Below are 19,377 nucleotides of genomic sequence, written 5' to 3'. Positions count from 1 at the left end.
TAGGAAGGCTCAAAATTGAGGTATTTAAAACAAAGAGAAGAGATTTCTCTAGAAGTGTGTAGAGGACTACTATTTAAAATATATTTATATATGTAAGGGTTGAATACGTGCTCATAGTTCTAAATGTATAAATGTTTAAAATGCTTTCTGGTTGCTCATGTCACCCATGTCACCCTGCCTTTTTTTTTCTCCCCAATGCTGAAAATGTCAATGCCATTCTGAGTACTGGGTGCCAAGGTGCCTTCAGAGGGGGGGTCCATAACTCTTTGTACTCCCAGGAGGTAGATTGGATAGCGTTGGGCATCATTCATACCGGAGGGGTGTCAATGTTGCATCAAAAAGCAGGGGAGGGTTCAAGGCACAGCAAATATAAAGTATTGCAGCCAGAGCTTGGATCAGAGTCCGCCATTTGAGTTAGATATCGTTTTTCTGTATTTCAGAGGACAATGCAATGGTGACCCTGGATGTGGCAATGGCATATCGTGACGAGCTGACCGACCCATGGACTGAATTGGCGCATTCTGTGGAGCAGAGAAAACTTCAGTGCACCTTCCCTGCTTCAAAGGTCGGTTTTTCTTTGACAATCCCCATTTTTTTTATATTATAGGGGCCAGAGTCTGTGTCATTGCCCATTTTGAGTTAAATCACTTGCTTTAGTCTCCTATCTTCTATCCATGATGCCTAAACAAGGGGCACAGTGGCTCAGTGCTTAGCACTCTGACCTTTGCAGCGCTGGGTCCCAGGTTCTCAGCCTGGGCACTATCTGCATGGAGTTTGCAGGTTCTCCCTGTGTTTGCGTGGGTTTCCTCCTTGTACTCCGGTTTCCAAAAACATGCATTTAGGTTAATTGGCTCCCCGGCAGTTCCTGGTGACGTTGGTGTGTGGGAGCGTGGCAGGAATTTTAAATTATTTTGTATTGGATTCAATACAAAAAAGCTGTATTGAATCCAATACAAAGTAATCAATTTATATACATATATATAATTTTTTTTTATGCTACTGAACAGTTATATTACAGTTTCAGTATTTTTATGCACTTTTGTTTTAACAGATTTTTTTAAAACTTAAGTTTATTGATTAATTTGTTAAATATTGGACATATTTAGGCAAGTTATGTCTAAGAATTACCGGCCTACAATGTAAAATGAATTTTCATGAAAGACAATGTACCGCTTTTATACATATAAATCCGGACAGAAATAAACCGCTCAAGATGTTAAACTATAATAAAGACAAATGACTATGGTAAGGACATTAGATTGTGAGCTACTTTGAGGGACAGCTACTGACATGACTATGGACTTTGTACATGCTGCATAATATGTAGGCACTATATTAATACTGTAAAATAATAATAACCTAATAATAAAGGGTACATCAGCAACCTTCTGGCAACTTCATGGAGAACCTAACCTAATGAAAAGATACACCATTGTATCATTTATATATACATTCCCCTTTTCTAACTTTTCTACAGCACTTTGGCATGAGTGTTTGACCTTATTTAATGCAGTGTCTCTCAACCAGGGGTCTGTGGAACCCTAGGGTTCCTCCAGAGCTTGCTGGGGGTTGTTTAAGCAATGAGCAGTTTGTGACTTTTGGATCAGCTAAATAGACACCAATGATCTTTTTGGCTATCTGTAAGGGTGACATTATTCCCAATGGCCAACAATGTAGAAGGTATCCTTCCCACTGACCACCACACTAATGTGCTGTGGATATAGAAATATAAGGTTCCCAGAAGACCTGAAAGTTATTCAAGGGGTTCCCCAATGTTATTGTTACTGTTAAGAAACTCTGCTCTAGAAAGATCCAAAGTATGCTATCCCTAACCATCATTTTATAGTTCTTGGAGCTTGAGAGAGGCTTTAATGTGTTTGGGCACAAAAATTGGATTTTTTCATTAACAAATGAAATGTGTCCTTGAATGTTCACTTTATCTGCACTTTTTTGCTATCATTACAGACACCTGAGAACGAAGGACGATATTATGAATGCGACGTCCTTCCCCTCATTGAGATTGGCAGCGTGACACATAAATATTACCTACTGAACATCAGGCTTCCCGTCAACGAGCGCAAGAAAATAAATGTGGGCATTGGAGAGATAAACGACCTGCGCCTTGTGGTGAGACGTCATAAAATATTCCCATTCCAGACGTTAATTCTTCTAGGAGTCTTCTTACCGGCTCGTTACTGTGATAAATGACCCTAAATGGAGGAAATGTTTTTTCTGCCTTTCTGTTTGTTGATTAGCTTGGAGGAATACAACATTTTAAACGGTGGAAATGATACCAGAAGGCTTTCTAATTTACTACCTCCACTTTACCTTTATCATAATTGGTCTTTCCAAAATCCTGAGATACGGAACATGATGTTCTTGCTATACTGACATCTGCTTCTGTGTAAATGAAGACTGAAATCAATGCTTGCAGGCCCATTCATAAATATTGTTGCAGTGGGTTTTCCTTGGCACTTAAAGTTAAATTCTCTACTCTTGCAAAAAAAAAAAAAATTTTTTGTCAATTTACAAATTGTTGAATGAACAAGAAACAAAAAAAATATGAGATCAGTTTTCCATAAAGTTGGAAGGGGGCCTAATTGGTGTTGGGTTTTTATTATTACAAAATTAACATTTTGTAGGCATTCTATAAATAGGAGCAGACTGCATTGGCTCATAAGACTCTAGAACAGAACCCAAATAAATGGCCAGGTCCTGAATTTAGCAGGAAATCGGTCACGTTGAGGTAGGTTGGCAGGCCAGGTGAATGTATATAAAGCAGTGATCCCCAACCTTTTGAAGCTTGCGGACTCCGGACCGGTCATGCGCAGGGAAACTTCCCCTCAGAGTGATTTCATGATACCACAACCGGCCCATTCTCCTATTGCAGTGTCCAGAGGCACAACCCGCCCACCACCCTGAGCATGGGATGCGTACGGCAGACGTAGTTCTCAGCTCTGGCCGGTGCACCTCCCAAGCGGGGTCCACTACTGGGCCAGGGGCCCCTGATATACTAGTCGATATAAGTACAACTTACATTTAGGTTGTATCTTGTAGGCCTATGATCCAAGGCAGGTTTTGGTCCTTGCTTTGGCCAGTTATTGAAAGGTTGTGTATAAAAAGCTGCACTGAGTTTACCAAAAGTGAATGGGCAAACTCCTTCCAATGACACAATTCCATGTGTGTAGTCTGCTGCACAGTTTGTGTTGGGCTGTGGCCCCTATAGACTTATAATTGCACCCATGACCTTAAGGCTTTAGCCACCTTTCATACATTGATTTCTCTCTGTCCTGGACATGGTTCTGTGACCGTGCAATCAGTGGGGCCTTTGTGTAAATCTCCGCACAACGACTTGAATTTACATTTTCTTTAAGCATGTAATCTTCTACAAGTGGTCTGACTCATCATTTCTGATGCTGCCAACCCGGCACAGCCTATTCATTTTAGATTCCGAGCCCTGACTTACTGATGACCTTTGCTGCGCCGTAGAATGTTTGTCTAAAGCTGTTGACTTTAATGCTGAATGGATTCAATTGTTGCTTTTGCCTTTTACTTCAGGACGAGCGCATAATCGCAAGTGAAAGAGGAAGGGGGGCCAGAATTGGTTTCTAATATGTAAACCATACTACGATTTATCTTAGTGTACCTGTTATCCAAGTAGCTATATTATGGGATAATTATTCTTCTGGCTGGGTCCATGACTCCTAATACAGCAATGTGGCTAGATACTAACTGGTTGAGTGATCTAAAATATAGGCAGTAGCCATTGCCATTCTAATATGGATGATAAGTACACTTTAAAGAGCTAATCACAATGTGACTTGGCTAAGAATCGGAATGTTCTGTTGCAAATGTAAAGCTTTACTTATAAAGGGTTTATATTTGAGTTTTATTACTGATGGGCGCACCATGGCAAGTAAAGTGGACTGCTGTCTTGGATGGTCTAGCTTTTACGTCTGCAACCGGTGAAGTCATTTATGGAGTAAAATGAACTTCATGGGTGACCTCTTAGTGATAGCAGGGAATGGAGAATATTTAGGGAATGTAATTCTGCAGAGCCTTGTATAGGACATGATAAATGACTGCACTTGTGTTACAAGCATGATCAAAGACTGGAGATATACTGCAGAATACTGGTACATCCAATTGGAAACTGCTGGAGATTGCTACCCTAATACCCCCTTTAAAAACCAATTCTCCTAATACAGCTGGGGTCTGAAGACTGTACAAAAGGTACCAAACCGCATTAGGTTGGGTACGTGGTTGGGTCCTAAAAAGCCACCATTCTATTTGGCTTATTTGTCTGTATATTTTAAGTCTATTGCTCAAAGTGTATTTTACAGGAGTAAAATAAAGCAGTTAGTATAATCTTTGCTTCTAGTGCCCCTATCCCCTTCCTTTCTTAGACTATCCAGTATATCCAGAGGAACATGGTACACCCCAAAAGAGCATTCAATAAACCTAGAAGCTATGGTTTTGTTGTGTTACTACTTGCAGTATCTAAATGTTAATCTCCATTAAACCAAGCAGTGTACATATTTCCGAAGCCCTGATGGGGAGCTCCTATCCTGCTGTAGCGTGTTGTAGGTTCCTTACTATTGAAAATAATAAAAATGCTAACTTCTGAGTTCTTATACTCTCTGTACTAGGCATCATGAACTAGAATCCCCTCTAAGCAGCCAAGAAGTACCCATATACTAAAGTTTTACTGCTATTTCACAAACAACTCGTAGCAAAAGCCATCCAGTGCTTCCACAAGCAGAAAGCCAAGTCTACGCACAAGAATTTATAGATCTTATTGTACTATAGAAATGCCAGGGAATGCAGGGAATGGGTGCTTAAAATCAGTTCTGTAATGTAAACCTTAAAGTTTAAATATTTACATGTGGTTCAAAGAAGTCCTGTCAGGTTTTCTTTATGATTTCCTGGTAGCTCCTAGATTATCCTGACAGGTGGATGAATGCTGCCGCCACCTCTCCAGGTACAGCATGTAAATCAGCTTTAATCTCTGCTGTAAATATATTGCTCGAGTGTTTCTGAGTTTTAATATTTTCTTTCTCTCTTTGTAGACCATTTTCCAGAATGGAGGTTTTACCAGAGTCTGGTTTGCTATGAAGACGTTCCTGACTCCGAGCATCCTAATCATTATGATCTGGTACTGGAGAAGGATTGTTATGATGACACGGCCACCGGTTCTGCTGGAAAAGTAAGGCGATATGCTTATTTGATTTGTTTGCTGAATGTACTGAAACAGTCAGAGATATAGGATAAAAAAAAAATGCAACAAAACCCTTTTATGGTTAATTCTGTTAAGATTGAACTCCAAAAAAATCCAGTAGCTACCAAGGATATAAATCTGCTTTATAAATATATAAATCTGCTTTGTGTGTACCAGATGCTTTTGCAAGTTATTCTTTTGTAAAAGTGTAAGTGATTGTGTCAATATATTATAGGGACCTAAAAAAATCACCCTGTCCAGAACAATAGTTGGGGGGTAGAAACAAGACAAAACACCCTGCACAAAGCGCTGGTCAGAGTGCCCATACTGACCACCGTCGGCTGCTAAAAGCACCTTCAATACGCTCCTAGAACTGGCCCATGGACCAATGGAAGAATAGGTCAATCATGAATAACATTTTCTTTTTAAACATGGATTGCCAGGTGTGTCTGTGTCTTGGATTTTTACCTGGGGAAAGATGGCCGCAGATTGCACTGTGGTGCCGGGAAAAGTTGTGAATAAAGGATCTGCTTCTACCTCTTGGTGTCCAATACCGCAGGATATCTTCAGAGGTGAAGTCCATGCTTTAGTAGTTCTACCACACAATCATAAACTAATTGTACTACGGTAAAGGTGGCAGACACTGCTGGGTGTGGAATTAAAACAATGGTAGAAATCGGTCTTGAGATGGTCTTATGGGTTTTATGAGTGGACAGTGAAAGAAGCAGCAGCTAACTGATGAGCTCATTTCTAAGTTCTTTCCTCTTCAGTATAGCTATATGGGGAGTTTAAGATGCTAAAACAAGTCAAACAGATGTTCCTATATAGCTGTAATTATGATCTCTCCTGTGTTTGCAACCCTTCAGTTTGAATTACATTCTGTGGTTGGCAGATATTTATTCCATATATATATTTTATACAAATTACATCCTGCAGGATTATCTTTGCACTGGGCATCTCCATGACTTTCATTAACATTCCCGTTGAATGGTTCTCCATTGGATTTAACTGGACGTGGATGTTGTTGTTTGGGGATATCCGCCAAGGAATCTTTTATGTGATGCTTCTGTCATTTTGGATCATCTTCTGTGGTGAACACATGATGGTAAGACTTGAAAGAATAGTTTTTTTCCAACTACTTGGCCTTCAGACCCAGGTCACTTTCCCATTATCTTCTCCATCCTCATTTATTTTGGTGCCGTCCTGTATGATAAACCCTAATTATCAAATACCTGTATATATAAAGTTGATGGGATCCCTTCACAGTTTAAACCCATGCCTATGGCTCCCTAAAAATAAACCTTAATATTATATTTCCTGTCCTGCTGCATACACCACTATTCTCCTCTATAATAAAAAGACACTGCAGCCTAAAGAATATTATGGATCTGATGCTTTTTATCTGTGTTGGTTGTCTATTCCCCACACCACTTGCTGTATTTCTTTCTGTGCCCTGTAAAGAAATGGGTCACTGGTGGGAACCACAATGTGCAAAATGGCAACATACTCCTGCAAGTGTCTAAATCCATCTTCATGCAGAAAAATGTAATAAATAAAGCAGATAGTGGTGGTGAAGGTAGGGGGATAAGGATGGAGATGGGAATTCGGGCAGAGGATCTCACTATTGTAAGCCTACAAGAAGCCAGAAGTCGGTTTACTATGGGGGCTTTTAGGAAAATCTTACTTTGGTTGTGAACTTACTGTTTTTGGGTTATGTCTATTAAGGTTTATTGATCAGTTGTATTATACATTTATTTTAAACCAAAGCATTATTATTATTATTACACTTGTGATTAACGTTTCCCAACTGACAAGGTCAAAATGGGCCTAGTTTATTGAGGCTCTCCGTTTCTGGAGAAGATAAACATGGGTGATCCAGCAAACCTTAAAGGAATTTAGCAAATGTTTTCAGTCCTGATAAAAATTCGTTGTTAGTTGGCAAATCAGTCCTAAACCAAACTGATTCCAGGTTTGCTGCACCACCTAGGTTCACCCATGAAACTTCCCCAGTTTTGGAGAGCTTCAATAAATCTGTCCCTATGTCTTTGCTAAGAGAGTGTCCTTGTCATTGCAGTCTGTAATTTATGTTCTCCCTCCTATTTATGCTGGAATATATTGGATAGATATTTAGAAGTTCAATTTCTTTCTTTTTTCCTTTCTACAGGACCAGTCTGAAAGAAATCGTATATCTATATACTGGAAGCAAGTTGGCCCCATTGCATTCGGCTCTTGTTGCCTTTTTATATTTGACATGTGTGAGAGGTAAATGGGAGTTCTATTGTTTTAAATGGGCAAAGTCCAGGTTTATGTTGAAAAAGCATTAACTTAAGAAGAAAAAAACCTTCAGCTGGATGGTGACTTTTACAAGCAATGATTTTATTATGTTGTCTGCGGTAAAATAACAAAGCAGGCGTTGTCTGTTATCTCATAATGACTTTAATGTATAGCTCGGTTTCAAAACTTTGCAACAAATCTGAATTCTAACATAATGGCGTTGGTAAAAACTGACCGTTCTTCACCTTTCTAGTGACCAAAAACTTTTAAAATCGTCTATTATTGGTTAAAACCAAAATGATGAGTGTGAGAAGACCGCAAGCCAGCCTTCAACACGTTAACTTGAATAGGGAAGTATTTAGGGTTTCCAGGGAGTTAGAAGAGACTTGGATAAATGGAGGAATTACTATGTGTCTTGGTCCTGAAGGCAGGTTAGCTTGGGTTTTATATTTCGAGATGGGGACTCTCAACCTCCGGGGCAGTTCATTTCTGTACAGATTTATATGTCTAAAAGCGGTAGATTGTTTTTCATGAAAATTTATTTTACAGTATAAGATAATAGTATAAGTATAATAGTTTGAAACAAAAAATCATGCCAAAATATTAAATTAAAAAAAAAATAATTTATTAATAAACTTTGTTTCAAACTTTATTATACTCCTACTAATATAATATACTAAAAAAAACATTTTCATGAAAGTCAATGCACTGCTTTTCGACATATAAATTCATTGTATTGCATTCAATACAGTTATCTTGTATTGAATGCAATACAAAATATTTAGAATTTTCTGCTGCGCCCCTAGCGGCAGCTGTACACACCGATGTCCCCGGGAACTCCCAGTGAACGTCAGTGCGCTCGCCGGGGGACAGATCTTGCGAAGAGGTCGCGGCCCGAGGATCGCAGGAGCCTGGAGGATGCGGAGGAGACCAGGTAAGCCTTTATTTTGTCCTTTTTAACTACCCCAAGTGTGACCCTGTGTTACCTCTTTCAGCTTGGTTTTTTTACCACTGGGGAGGTTAATAAGTGTCATTAGAAAATGGAGGGCAAACAACAGATCAACGATTATTCACAATTATTTTGAATGATTGTATGGTGCACGATTACATGCTGTAACGATACGATCGTTCAAATATATTCCACCAATAATGTACGCACAATAGATATGATCGTTTGAACGATACAGGAAGTGACGAGTACTGGAGAAAGTGTACCGCAGAACAATCCAAGATCACTGAACGACTGATAACTAACAATCATCGCCCAAACAGATCCGCCAGGACATTTCCTAGTACATTCCTCGTTCATAGTTGTCATTGGTCGGTCATTGTGCGCTTTTTTTGGTAACGATTATCGATGTGTGTACATGGCCTTGGTGTTGGCCATAAATGCAGATGATTGACCATAAAGGCCCCCAATGCATCTGTCACTTTATTCATTTCGGACAAGTAGGAGAGCCCCACAAGGCCTCCCCAATGACTTACTCTTCAGCCTCACGTGACAACGGGGCTAGGCCAAGAAACTGCATTGTGGAAGAAAGTCAAGAAGCTCACATGCTTCCTCCTATTGGGTAGCTCTGGTTATTTCTAGCAGGGATCGACTTTCGGGAAAATCTTTAAGAGATATGGATGTGAGGAATTGGAACATTGAATGAAGTTGTGCTATTAGCCTCTGTCTCTTTACCCTGGAAAAACTTCAGCAATTCATCATATTATTGATAAACACCCTTTGAAACCTTTCAGTCCAGTTCGCATGGCTTTTAAGCAAAAATACCCACAGCCCCGAAACCCATTGGCTGTATTGTAACCCTAATATGAAAAAATAGAAATTTGCCTCTGCTCTTTATAACTAATGTTTTAGCAACATTTTCTGCATTTGGCCATGGCCTAGAAAGGGCCACATTCATAATTATACTTTCCTATGCCAAGTAGGAGAGTTTTTGCCTAAATCTCATAATTCTTGAGTGCTATCAAATTGAGCTCTGAGAACAAGAAATGAGTATGAGGTCATTTTATATTTAAAGTATTATCTAAGCAAAGTTTGTGTGCATAAGAAGTGCTTTGGAAGTTTATTGCACCCATAAACTGTTTTGTTTTGTAAAACACAATATTCTTTTTATTCTTTCTCAGAGGGGTGCAACTGAAGAATCCATTTTACAGTATTTGGACAACGGATGTGGGGGCCAATTTAGCTGTATCCTTTTGTTGTTATGCCTCAAGAACATGTTAAAGAGTAACTCCAAGCAAATAGATTCTTTGTTTTCATTGCCACCGCTTGCTAAATGTCTTCAACTGTACCAAATACAATAACTGTTTGTTCTTCTTAATAGCAAACTCCACTTAGTAATCTGCCTTTAATATAAAATGTCATATCTGGTCGATAGTTGATGGTGCTGGTTGTTGTAATAGGTGATAAGGGGGAAAAGAGGGGTCTATGGGGAGAATGGAGAATATAAAGGCAGCTCCTGTATCCTTATAGATTCTATATATTAACTAGTTGGAAAAACACATTCCTGTTTGATTCACATTTTTCTTAAAAGCATATAGTCCCCCTAGCTGAATAAATATTCTTTTTGACTGATATAATAGTTTCTAAAGAGTATAAGCTGAAGGTTATTTATAATGTATAGGTTTTAAAAGTTTAACCCCATTCTCTATGCAATCTGTTGAATAAAGTTCTATAGCTGGAAGCCCTGTGATAAGAGAATGAATGTTGGTTTATATCCGTTTTGAAGCCAGGAGTGAGGACTTGTATTTCCAACCATCGTCCGTTTTGAATGATTGGAAAGTAAATGATTCCTAATCATGCAATCTCTCTATTCATGCAATAGTTTTGTTCCGGCTAATTATTCTCGTAATGCAATGTTCTGGGCAGCACAATGGTTAGCACTCTGGCCTTTGCAGCGTTGGGTCTCAGGTTTGAATCTCAGCCAGGACACTATCTGCATGGAGTTTGCAGGTTCTCGCCGTGTTTGTGTGGGTTTCCTCCGGGTACTCAGTTTTCCTCCAACATTCTAAAAACATGCCAGAAAGTTAGTTGGCTTCCCTCCAAAATTGACCCTAGACTGTATTAATGACATATGACTATGGTAGGGACATTAGATTGTGAGCTCCTTTGAGGCACAGCTAGTGACAGGACTATGGACTTTGTACAGCGCTGCGTAATATGATGCCGCTATATATATAATGTGTAGTAATAATGCACATCCGTGGTAATTGGTAATATCGCCATGCATTATTGGTCAGCTCCCTAGGGAAGTAGCAAGACCCATAGCTATTACTGAACTTCATCATTGCAAAATTCAGGTCTCCTGCCCTGCTAGACAAGGCTGTTCCTGTGACAAAGCTGTGCACACCTTAAAACCTGGAAGGATAGAAATACAACTTTTTCCACTTTACATTTCTGATCTGCATATTTGTCCCAGGTTAGTTATTTAGACATTATTAAAGCCAGGCGATTGGTATTCTCAGAAGCTATTGCAATAGCATCTCCTAAATTTTAGGCAAAGAAAAAAAATTTTAGGGTTAAAAAAAAAAAAAGTTTAATTGTGTGAAAGCTTGCCAGGGGGCCTGTGAACAGTATGCGCACTTAGCAAATTTCCCATGAGCATTCCTTTCACACCAGCCGAGTGAAAGTTCTAGCTCGGCTCACACAAGTGTACTTAATGAACTCAATTATTTATCCCCGTTCCTATTGCATCCAGTAACACTGATTTAATGTCAAGTGCTGGAACAGCTATATATTACGCAACCCCATTTTATGGTCTACAAATCTGCCGCTTGCTATGTTATGCCGCGTATAACCCAACAGGTTGTGAGGACGGCCAAGGAAACCTCCACCTGGAGTAATGGTCCTGGTCTGGTCTGAAATATGGTCAGCATGCCATCGGCTTGTGGTATGGGGAAAGAAACTGACGTACCTGGAGGAAACACACATGTACCCCATGCACGCTGGTGGATTATTTGTCTTTCCGATTATTTGGCCTTAGACTACAGGTAGTCCCCGGGATACATACGAGATAGGGACTGTAGGTTTGTTCTTAAATTGATTTTGTATGTAAGTCGGAACAGGTACAATTATTTTAAAAAATGCAATTAGGACAGATGTTTGTCTCAACATATTATTATGCAGTGTGGTGTCAGTTACTGTATAAAATCTTCACTATGAGCTAATTGCAAACAAAGCAAAAAACTAAGACATTCATTAACTTCTGGAGCAAGCTGTGCTTTGATATGCAAAAAGAAACAACTGCAGAGTTTGTCTTGATCATTAAAGAGTTACAAGAGGCTGCAGAAAGAGCTCACCCTCTAAGAACACCCACAACCTCAGCTGTGTTCACCAAAAGATTTCTTCTGCAAGTCATACAAACTGCCCACCCAGCAGGGAAGCCCCGTACGTTCATATCTAGGAGTCGTCCATATGTTGGATGTCCTTAACTCGGGGACAACCTGTATAGTACAAATATTATACTTCCATTTGAGTGATAGTTGGTAGCGGTGAACTGTACAGCGTCATTTTATGCAGGTTAATACAAATCTTTTCATTCAGGTCAACTACATCGAGGACCCAGGGTTTATGGTGGAGATACAGCATGATACGAGAAAGCTATTCCCTTAAGACTGCTGTTTAAAATTGTTGGTAATTATCTGTGCAGTGCATGATATCCATGGCTTGTATGGATTGGAGCAGCTTTTCTATAACTTGGGGAGCCCTTGAAAAAAATTTCAGGTCTTTAACCTTCTATAATTACTATATCCATAACTCACCGTATATTAGTGTGGTGGTCAGTGAGAAGAATTCCTCTTACATTGCTAGCCATTGGGACGAATGTCATCCTTACAGATAGCCAAAAACATCATTGGTGTCACTTAAACTAACCCGAGAGTCACAAATTTCTCCCGGAACCCCTTGCAACCTCCGGAGGAACCCTGGTTGAGAAATACTAAATTAGAGTTTTTCGGGACCAACAAAAATGGCCAGGGTATGGCAGGGAGGGCCGAATGAGGGTCTTGGCTTGGCTAAGCCTGCATTTCATATAACAAGATATTTGGCCAAAAAAGTTTCCTTTGTCCTTGTAAAAGATAACATTTCTCATAATCACCTCTGCTTTGCATAGTTATTCACTGTATGCATGAATGAGACAAAAATGTTTGCTGGTTTGGGTGCGGCCCTCTGCATTGCCACTGAAAGTGGTTGTGAAATTCTAGGCGTGCTGCGAGTGCAGTTTGTTTTCTGGTTTCGTTTTGCTTAAAGGAAATCTTGTGGATCATTTTTTTTATCTGCATTCCATTCTTCTCAAAGTTGTTCAGGGCTCTATCCAGGACACTCAAGTTCCTCCACACCAAACAATGGACAACGAAAGACTGAACAAGATAAAGTCTCTAATGGGAGAAACTTGGCTGATCCAGCAAACCTGATTTCTTAAAAATCTTTTGCTATTAGTTGGTAATTGTCTGGTCAGAATCATTCCAGGTTTTCTGGATCACCCAGGTATTTTTCTTTATGAGCTTTAATAAATCAGGTCTTTATGGAACTGAGTTGGGGCACAGTCATGCTGGAAAAGCAAAGGACCTTTGCAAACTATTACTGCAAGACTGCAAACACGTGGTTGTATAAAATGTCTTTGTATTCTGTCTACGATCAGTATGCTCCACTTGGCCTGAACTTGATTTTGGGGAAAGTTTGCATTCTTTTAGAGGTGTGTTTGGGAAGGGGGGGGGGGGATTCTAGTCCTAACACCTGTCATTTACTAGAGTGACAACACTATTTCAGTTACCATACAGTGAGTGAATGTTGTCACCCTAAGATAGTAGCCGGATTACCAATTAAAAAAAAAAAAAAGTATGAATGCTGCCAGATTGAAGCCATATATACAATTTGATCTTAGGTTTGGCTTTCCTAACTTTTTCACAGCTTTAAAGCTGAACTCCAGTCTCCAGTCTTGCACTTGCATTGCCAGTAATGATCATTGGGTGTAGAATAAGCTGTGCAATGAAAATATAATTGTTTTATTATCAAATTCCTGCAAACATTAAACGCATATCAATACAAATAAAATAAATATATACTCATTTTCACAAAAGAGAATACCTTTATTAATAAAGAATAATGATTTGTTAATACCTTCAAAGTGTTGGAATGTCTACAGAGCTTTTGGAAGTTCTCAGATTAATATCCACCAATGTTCACAGCGACTCTAATATATCTTATGTTTAAATATTTACCGTTGCTCCAAGCATGTTTTTGTTCTCCTTTTTGTTACGTACAAGTGTTTCCAGATGTCCCCCCTCCCCTCTTCTACGGTCATCTCAATTCTTTAAACTTTAAAGAGTTTTTGGTTGCCCTCAAGCGTTGTGGTTCATGATGTGCTCAGACATCTGTATGTGGAACGCACAACTGTGTCATTCAGCGCAAGGATTTTCCTTAATTGGCCTCTTCAGATGGCTTTCATCATTGTTGCTGGAATCTGCGCTTGCCTTTATTTCTTGTTCTTGTGTTTCATGGTCTACCAAGTTTTTCGTAACATCAGCGGGAAGCAGTCCAGTTTGCCAGCGATGAGTAAAGCCCGACGCCTACACTATGAGGTGAGATTGAATTAATTTTGCTCTTTTGTATAAAATGTTTGGAGGGGATTTATCCCCCCAACTGTCCAAATTTCCATGCAAAAAATGATACAATTTTTTTGCATGGAAATTTGTTACATTGTAGGCTATAACAGATGTCCAATAGTTAATAAATTTAAAATAAATTAAAAATTAATAAAAAATGTATATATAGTTTAACATGTAATATAACTGTACAGCAGCATATAATATATATATATATATAATATTGTATGAATATTTCTTTGTATTGGACTAAATACAGCTATTTTGTATTAAATCCAATACAATAGTGATTTTAAATTTCCTACCGCTAACTCACGGCCACACCGACGTCACGGGAAACCTCTAGATCTCGGCTCTGCATTTAACAGCTGGAGATGGGAGGTGCAGGACATGTCCCCAAGATCTGCGGGGATGAGCAGGACGCCAGGGGACAGCGACAGGGCAAGGTAAGTGTGCTTTTTTTTTTTTTTTTTTTGGTAAAGTAACCCCGAGTGTGACCCAGGATTACTGCTTTTTGCAACTAAAATCCACCTCAAGTCACACTCGGGATTACCACTTAGGTGGTTAAGAAAGAGTCATGTGTTTTATTTGTCAAGTAGGAAGAGTCTGGTGGACATCCTCCTTCTCAAGCTTGGCTGAGTCAGCCTCCTAGGGTTTGGATACATTTATGAGTAAGTTCTTCTGCCATATTTGTTGGTAGCCACATGGAAGTTTTGGGTGTTCCGGCTCCTCCTGTTACATTCTAAAGAACTTAAAATAAACTACAAGTCAATACGAAGAGTGGGAATTCTTAATGAACACATGGAGGTGGAACTTGGTGGAGATTTCGCCAAAAACACCAATGAGTTCCCAAGTGATATAAGAAATGGTGATGCAGTTTAACCATCCTACATCAATCAAATGATAAAATATTGGTATGGAATTGGCTGACTTTTAACTACACGTTGTAATAAAAGCTGCTTCTTGCAACCCAACAAGGTTAAAGAAAGCCAAACATAATGTAGAGTCATAATTAGGGAACAGGGAGGTTTGGAGTTATTTTGGGTGATGAATGGACGTGCACTTTATTTCCCCTTTTTTTCTTTATTAATTTTTTTTTTTTTTTTTTCAGGGTTTGATTTTCAGGTTCAAGTTTTTGATGATTGTCACGTTGGCCTGCGCGGCTTTAACCACCGTGTTCTTCATCACAACACAGGTCAGTAGGTACACGCCAATATAATATGATTATCAGTTGCTTGGCTAGTGGTCAGATATACTTATCTGAAAATGCAAGTTTGCTTGGATATTATGTTGGTCTTTTGGTTTGGATGGGCGTTTGTTGACCTTTTTAACATGGGGGAACACTTGAAAATACCTTCAGCTCATTAGGGAACTCCTTCTATAATTACTATATCCACAGCTCACGGTATATTAGCCTGGTGGTCAGTAGTAAGAATGTATATGTATATTGTTGTATATGGCTGGCCACTGGGAACAATGGCCCTGATTTATTAACGTTCTCCAAGGCTGGAGAGAATACACTTTCACCAGTGAAGCTGGGTGATCCAGCAAACCTGGGACGGATATGGTCCAGAATTGAAAACATTTGCTAACAAATAGCTAATGACTTAAAGCGAATCCATTTCAGGTTTTCTGTTTCACCCAGCTTCACTGATGAAAAGGTATTCTCTCAAGCCTTGGAGAACTTTAATAAATCAGGGCCAATGTCTCCCTTACAGATAGCCAAAAGGATATTTGATATCAATGGTAACTGACTTGAGAGACACAATTTGCTCATTGTTCAAGGAACCCCCAGCAACCTCTGGTGGAACCCTTGTTGAGAAACGCTGGTTTAGTTACTTCAAATTGGTGACCTGGAACTATGCAGATTAGAATTTTTTATTGACTCTCTTGATCTGCATAAAGGTAGTCCCCGGGTTACATACGCGATAGGGACTGTAGGTTTGTTCTTAAGTTGAATTTGTATGTGAGTTGGAACAGGTACATTATTTTAATAAATGCAATTAGGACAGATGTTTGTCTCAACATATTAGTTTTATATTAGTTACTGTATAAAATCCTCACTGTGTATGGAGCCTAGACATTAATTAACTTCTGGAGCAAGCTGTGCTTTATTATGCAAAAAGAAACAACTGCAGAGTTTGTCTTGGTTTTTAAAGAGTTACAAGATGTTGCTCATCTGTGTTTAGCAAAAGACTTCTTCTGCAAGTCATACAAATCGCTCCCTTATCAAGCCTCCATCCTGCACAGGAGTGAGCAGGGAACCCCTGTTCCTATCTAGGAGTCGTCTGTATGTTGGATGTCCTTAACTCGGGTACTACCTGTAAAGTCAGTGACCTTGAAAGTAATAAGGCCAAAAGTAGGGTTGGGGGGTGAGGAGGGGTATTTGCAAACCAGGTATATGTCAGAGTACATCTTGACATCTATTGTCTGCTTTGTATGCTTGTAGGTATCGGAGGGTAACTGGAAATGGGGAGAGTTCTCCGTTGAATTGAACAGCGCCTTCTTCACCGGCATCTATGGGATGTGGAACCTTTATGTGTTCGCTCTTATGTTTCTGTATGCTCCGTCACACAAGAATTATGGTGATGACCAAAAGAATGGTAAGCATGCCTCTCATTGACACCGTTTTACATTAATATTCAGCTGAAGGTATACCCATAAACTGTATCAGATTACAGACAAGTGTGGGGTGGACTGGTACAGTGAAAACAAGATGAAAATGAGGACCAAGTCTGCTATGATTTTTTTGATCATACTGTATGTAGCACCAACATATTACGCAGTGCTGTACAATAAATGGAGGTTGACAGTGACAGATAGATACTGCTATGTTCTATTGGAGCATAGCATACTTGTTTGTATCCTAAAGGATTCGTTTACGATACAGGTCGTCCCCAGGTTACATATGAGGCTTGTTCTTAAGTTGAATTTGTATGTAAGTCGGAACAGGTACTTTATTTTAATAAATGCAATTAGGACAGATGTTTGTCTCAACATATTAGGCAGTGTGGTGTCAATTGCACAAACAAAGCAAAAAAAAAAATCTTTATGGAGCCTAGACATTCATTAACTCCTGGAGCAAGCTGTGCTCTGATATGCAAAAAGAAACAACTGCAGAGTGTCTTGTAACTAATGACTTAGAGTTGCAGAAAAGACTTTTCCTGCAAGTCATGCCCCCCTCCTCCCATCAAGCCTCTGTCCTGCACATGAGTGAGCTGGGAAGCCCCATTCGTATGTAGGAGTCGTCCGGATGTCGGATGTCCTTAACTCGGGGACTACCTGTATTGACTTTTAATAATTTTTTCCCTTCTATACATTTTACACCCTAGAAATGGTCAAAAAGCAGCACAGGACCATTGCAATCATTTTCATGTCATTATTCTTATCTGGGGAGCAGTGGCGGGATCTTTACACTCTCATTCCCTGCAGGGCAACATTCCCTATTGAACACTGTGCAGATAATAATGGGTGCACCTTTTTGTCTCTGCTGGGCTCTGTATATTGCAAATTCTACAAGCACTTGGTAATGAGCATTTGATCCAACGAGTGACCAAGTCCTACCTTCTCCATCTTATGAACACAGTCGTGCCTCATGCTGTGATAGTCAGTTGGGAAATTACCATTTTTCATAATTGGAGATGAGAACAGATGCCAAATCCAAACCAAGAATGACATTTATGATGATAAAGATTATCAATACTATTGCCCTGCTTGATAACATATATGCCCCCCCCCCCCCCCCCCATGACCATTTTCAGGCCTGGCAATTGGCTTAAGCCCAGTCACATGGAGCGGGACACTCCTTCTCAATATTAGAAACCCGCCCAGTTGGATGGGTGAGTATATCTTGCTGGAGGACAGACTTTCTTTTTACTTTCGAACCTCCTAACCCTTCACTTTTGGAATTCCGATTCTGCTTGTTGTATTGGATGCACCTATTGAAGGGGTGGATACCACAGCAAACAAAGGGATGTGCATGAGGGCCCCAGTGCAACCCTTAAGTCAGTTCTGCACAGGGGCCCACTGTTGACAAACATTCACGAATGGTGGATACCCATTGGTTACAACAATCAATGAATTCTCAATGCAACATTCTTTGCTCTCCATATTGATTTCTGTTATACTTTCCAGGCAGGGACGGTATGAGCAGCGGAGAGGAGCTACAGCTAACGACGACCATCACGCACGCCGACGGACCCACAGAGCTGTACCGACTGGCCGGAAAAGAGTCCCAGGAATAAGTCCCATCACCCCGAGGATGGGCTGTCATGATGTAGACATTTTTAGTATCCTACGTCCCACTTGGAAAAAGAAAATGACCATAAATAGCCTTCCGTACATTTCCCGTATTTATAGCTGGAATGCTCTGATAGAGGAGTGGGAATAAAATGACTTTGTAATGTAGCTTTTTTTTATATAAATATTATATATATTATAAAGATAAGTTGGTGAAGAGTGCTCACTTACACTGGTAAAAAAGATTCAGCGGTTTTAGGTGACATGCTTCTCAGTTTTGATCGTTCTGGTTGTGTAAAGCGCGGTTGCACTGAGACTCACAGTATATAGAAATGTACTGCCTTCCTTCATAAGCAATATCCGATAAGCAATAAAATGAATTTCTTTTTCTTTTTTTGTATCTCTTGTGTTTTTGGTGTTTTTTTTTTTTTTGTTTTTTTTTAAGAACAAATACTTCTTCATCCAAGACAAAAATGTTATGGGCATCTATAACCATCTCAACACCACCACCACCATTTTAAAATGTATATCCAGGCAATAAAAAGGTAATCTCAGATAAGATGATAATGGGCTTTATTTATAAATGATTCCCCCAGTCAATTTCTTTGAAATCAGCTGACAGATGGTCAGATCTCTCTACAGGTCTCCTATTAAAACAATGACTCCTTCTGCCATCTAGTGGCCAATCATTAACAGTGCAGCTGTCGCAATAGGATTTGAATAGGAAATAAACGAATATTATAGGCAAATTGACAGGGGAATAATTAATAAAAAGAGCAAAAAATGAAGTTTTTGGAAATACAAGTATTGTAAGCATCTGACTTTTGAATTTTGACAGCCTCTTGCAATAACCTGTTCAGCAGTCAGCCTGGGATAGAAGGAAACAGCAGTCTGCTGCTTCTCGTTTTACAGTCCTAATGCTAAGTTGGGAGAAGGACAAGACCTGTAAGTTCTACTTAACTGCAGCAGAGAAAAATCAGGTCTTGTCCTATCATACCAAGTGTGGCAGAACTGTATGGATTTAAAGAAAATGGATA

General features: G+C 39.5%; 1 protein-coding gene across 1 annotated transcript in view; it reads left to right on the top strand.

Annotated features, from left to right (window-relative positions):
• WLS (Wnt ligand secretion mediator) overlaps positions 1 to 18,740 on the top strand; it is a 32,822-nt gene extending 14,082 nt beyond the window's left edge. Inside the window, exons 3-12 of the mRNA XM_072419454.1 lie at positions 441 to 565; positions 1,966 to 2,127; positions 5,070 to 5,206; positions 6,155 to 6,323; positions 7,383 to 7,480; positions 9,623 to 9,686; positions 13,934 to 14,077; positions 15,213 to 15,296; positions 16,551 to 16,704; positions 18,236 to 18,740. Coding sequence (XP_072275555.1) covers positions 441 to 565; positions 1,966 to 2,127; positions 5,070 to 5,206; positions 6,155 to 6,323; positions 7,383 to 7,480; positions 9,623 to 9,686; positions 13,934 to 14,077; positions 15,213 to 15,296; positions 16,551 to 16,704; positions 18,236 to 18,345 — 1,247 coding nt within the window. The 3' untranslated portion in view covers positions 18,346 to 18,740. The remainder of the gene's footprint in view (positions 1 to 440; positions 566 to 1,965; positions 2,128 to 5,069; positions 5,207 to 6,154; positions 6,324 to 7,382; positions 7,481 to 9,622; positions 9,687 to 13,933; positions 14,078 to 15,212; positions 15,297 to 16,550; positions 16,705 to 18,235) is intronic.
• The last annotated feature ends 637 nt before the right edge of the window (positions 18,741 to 19,377 follow it).

This window comes from Pyxicephalus adspersus, chromosome 8 (genome assembly GCF_032062135.1).
Source record: "Pyxicephalus adspersus chromosome 8, UCB_Pads_2.0, whole genome shotgun sequence".
In the NCBI taxonomy this organism is placed as follows: domain Eukaryota; kingdom Metazoa; phylum Chordata; class Amphibia; order Anura; family Pyxicephalidae; genus Pyxicephalus; species Pyxicephalus adspersus.
Note: the sequence above shows the minus strand (reverse complement) of the source record. Positions and strands in the feature narration are given on the sequence as shown.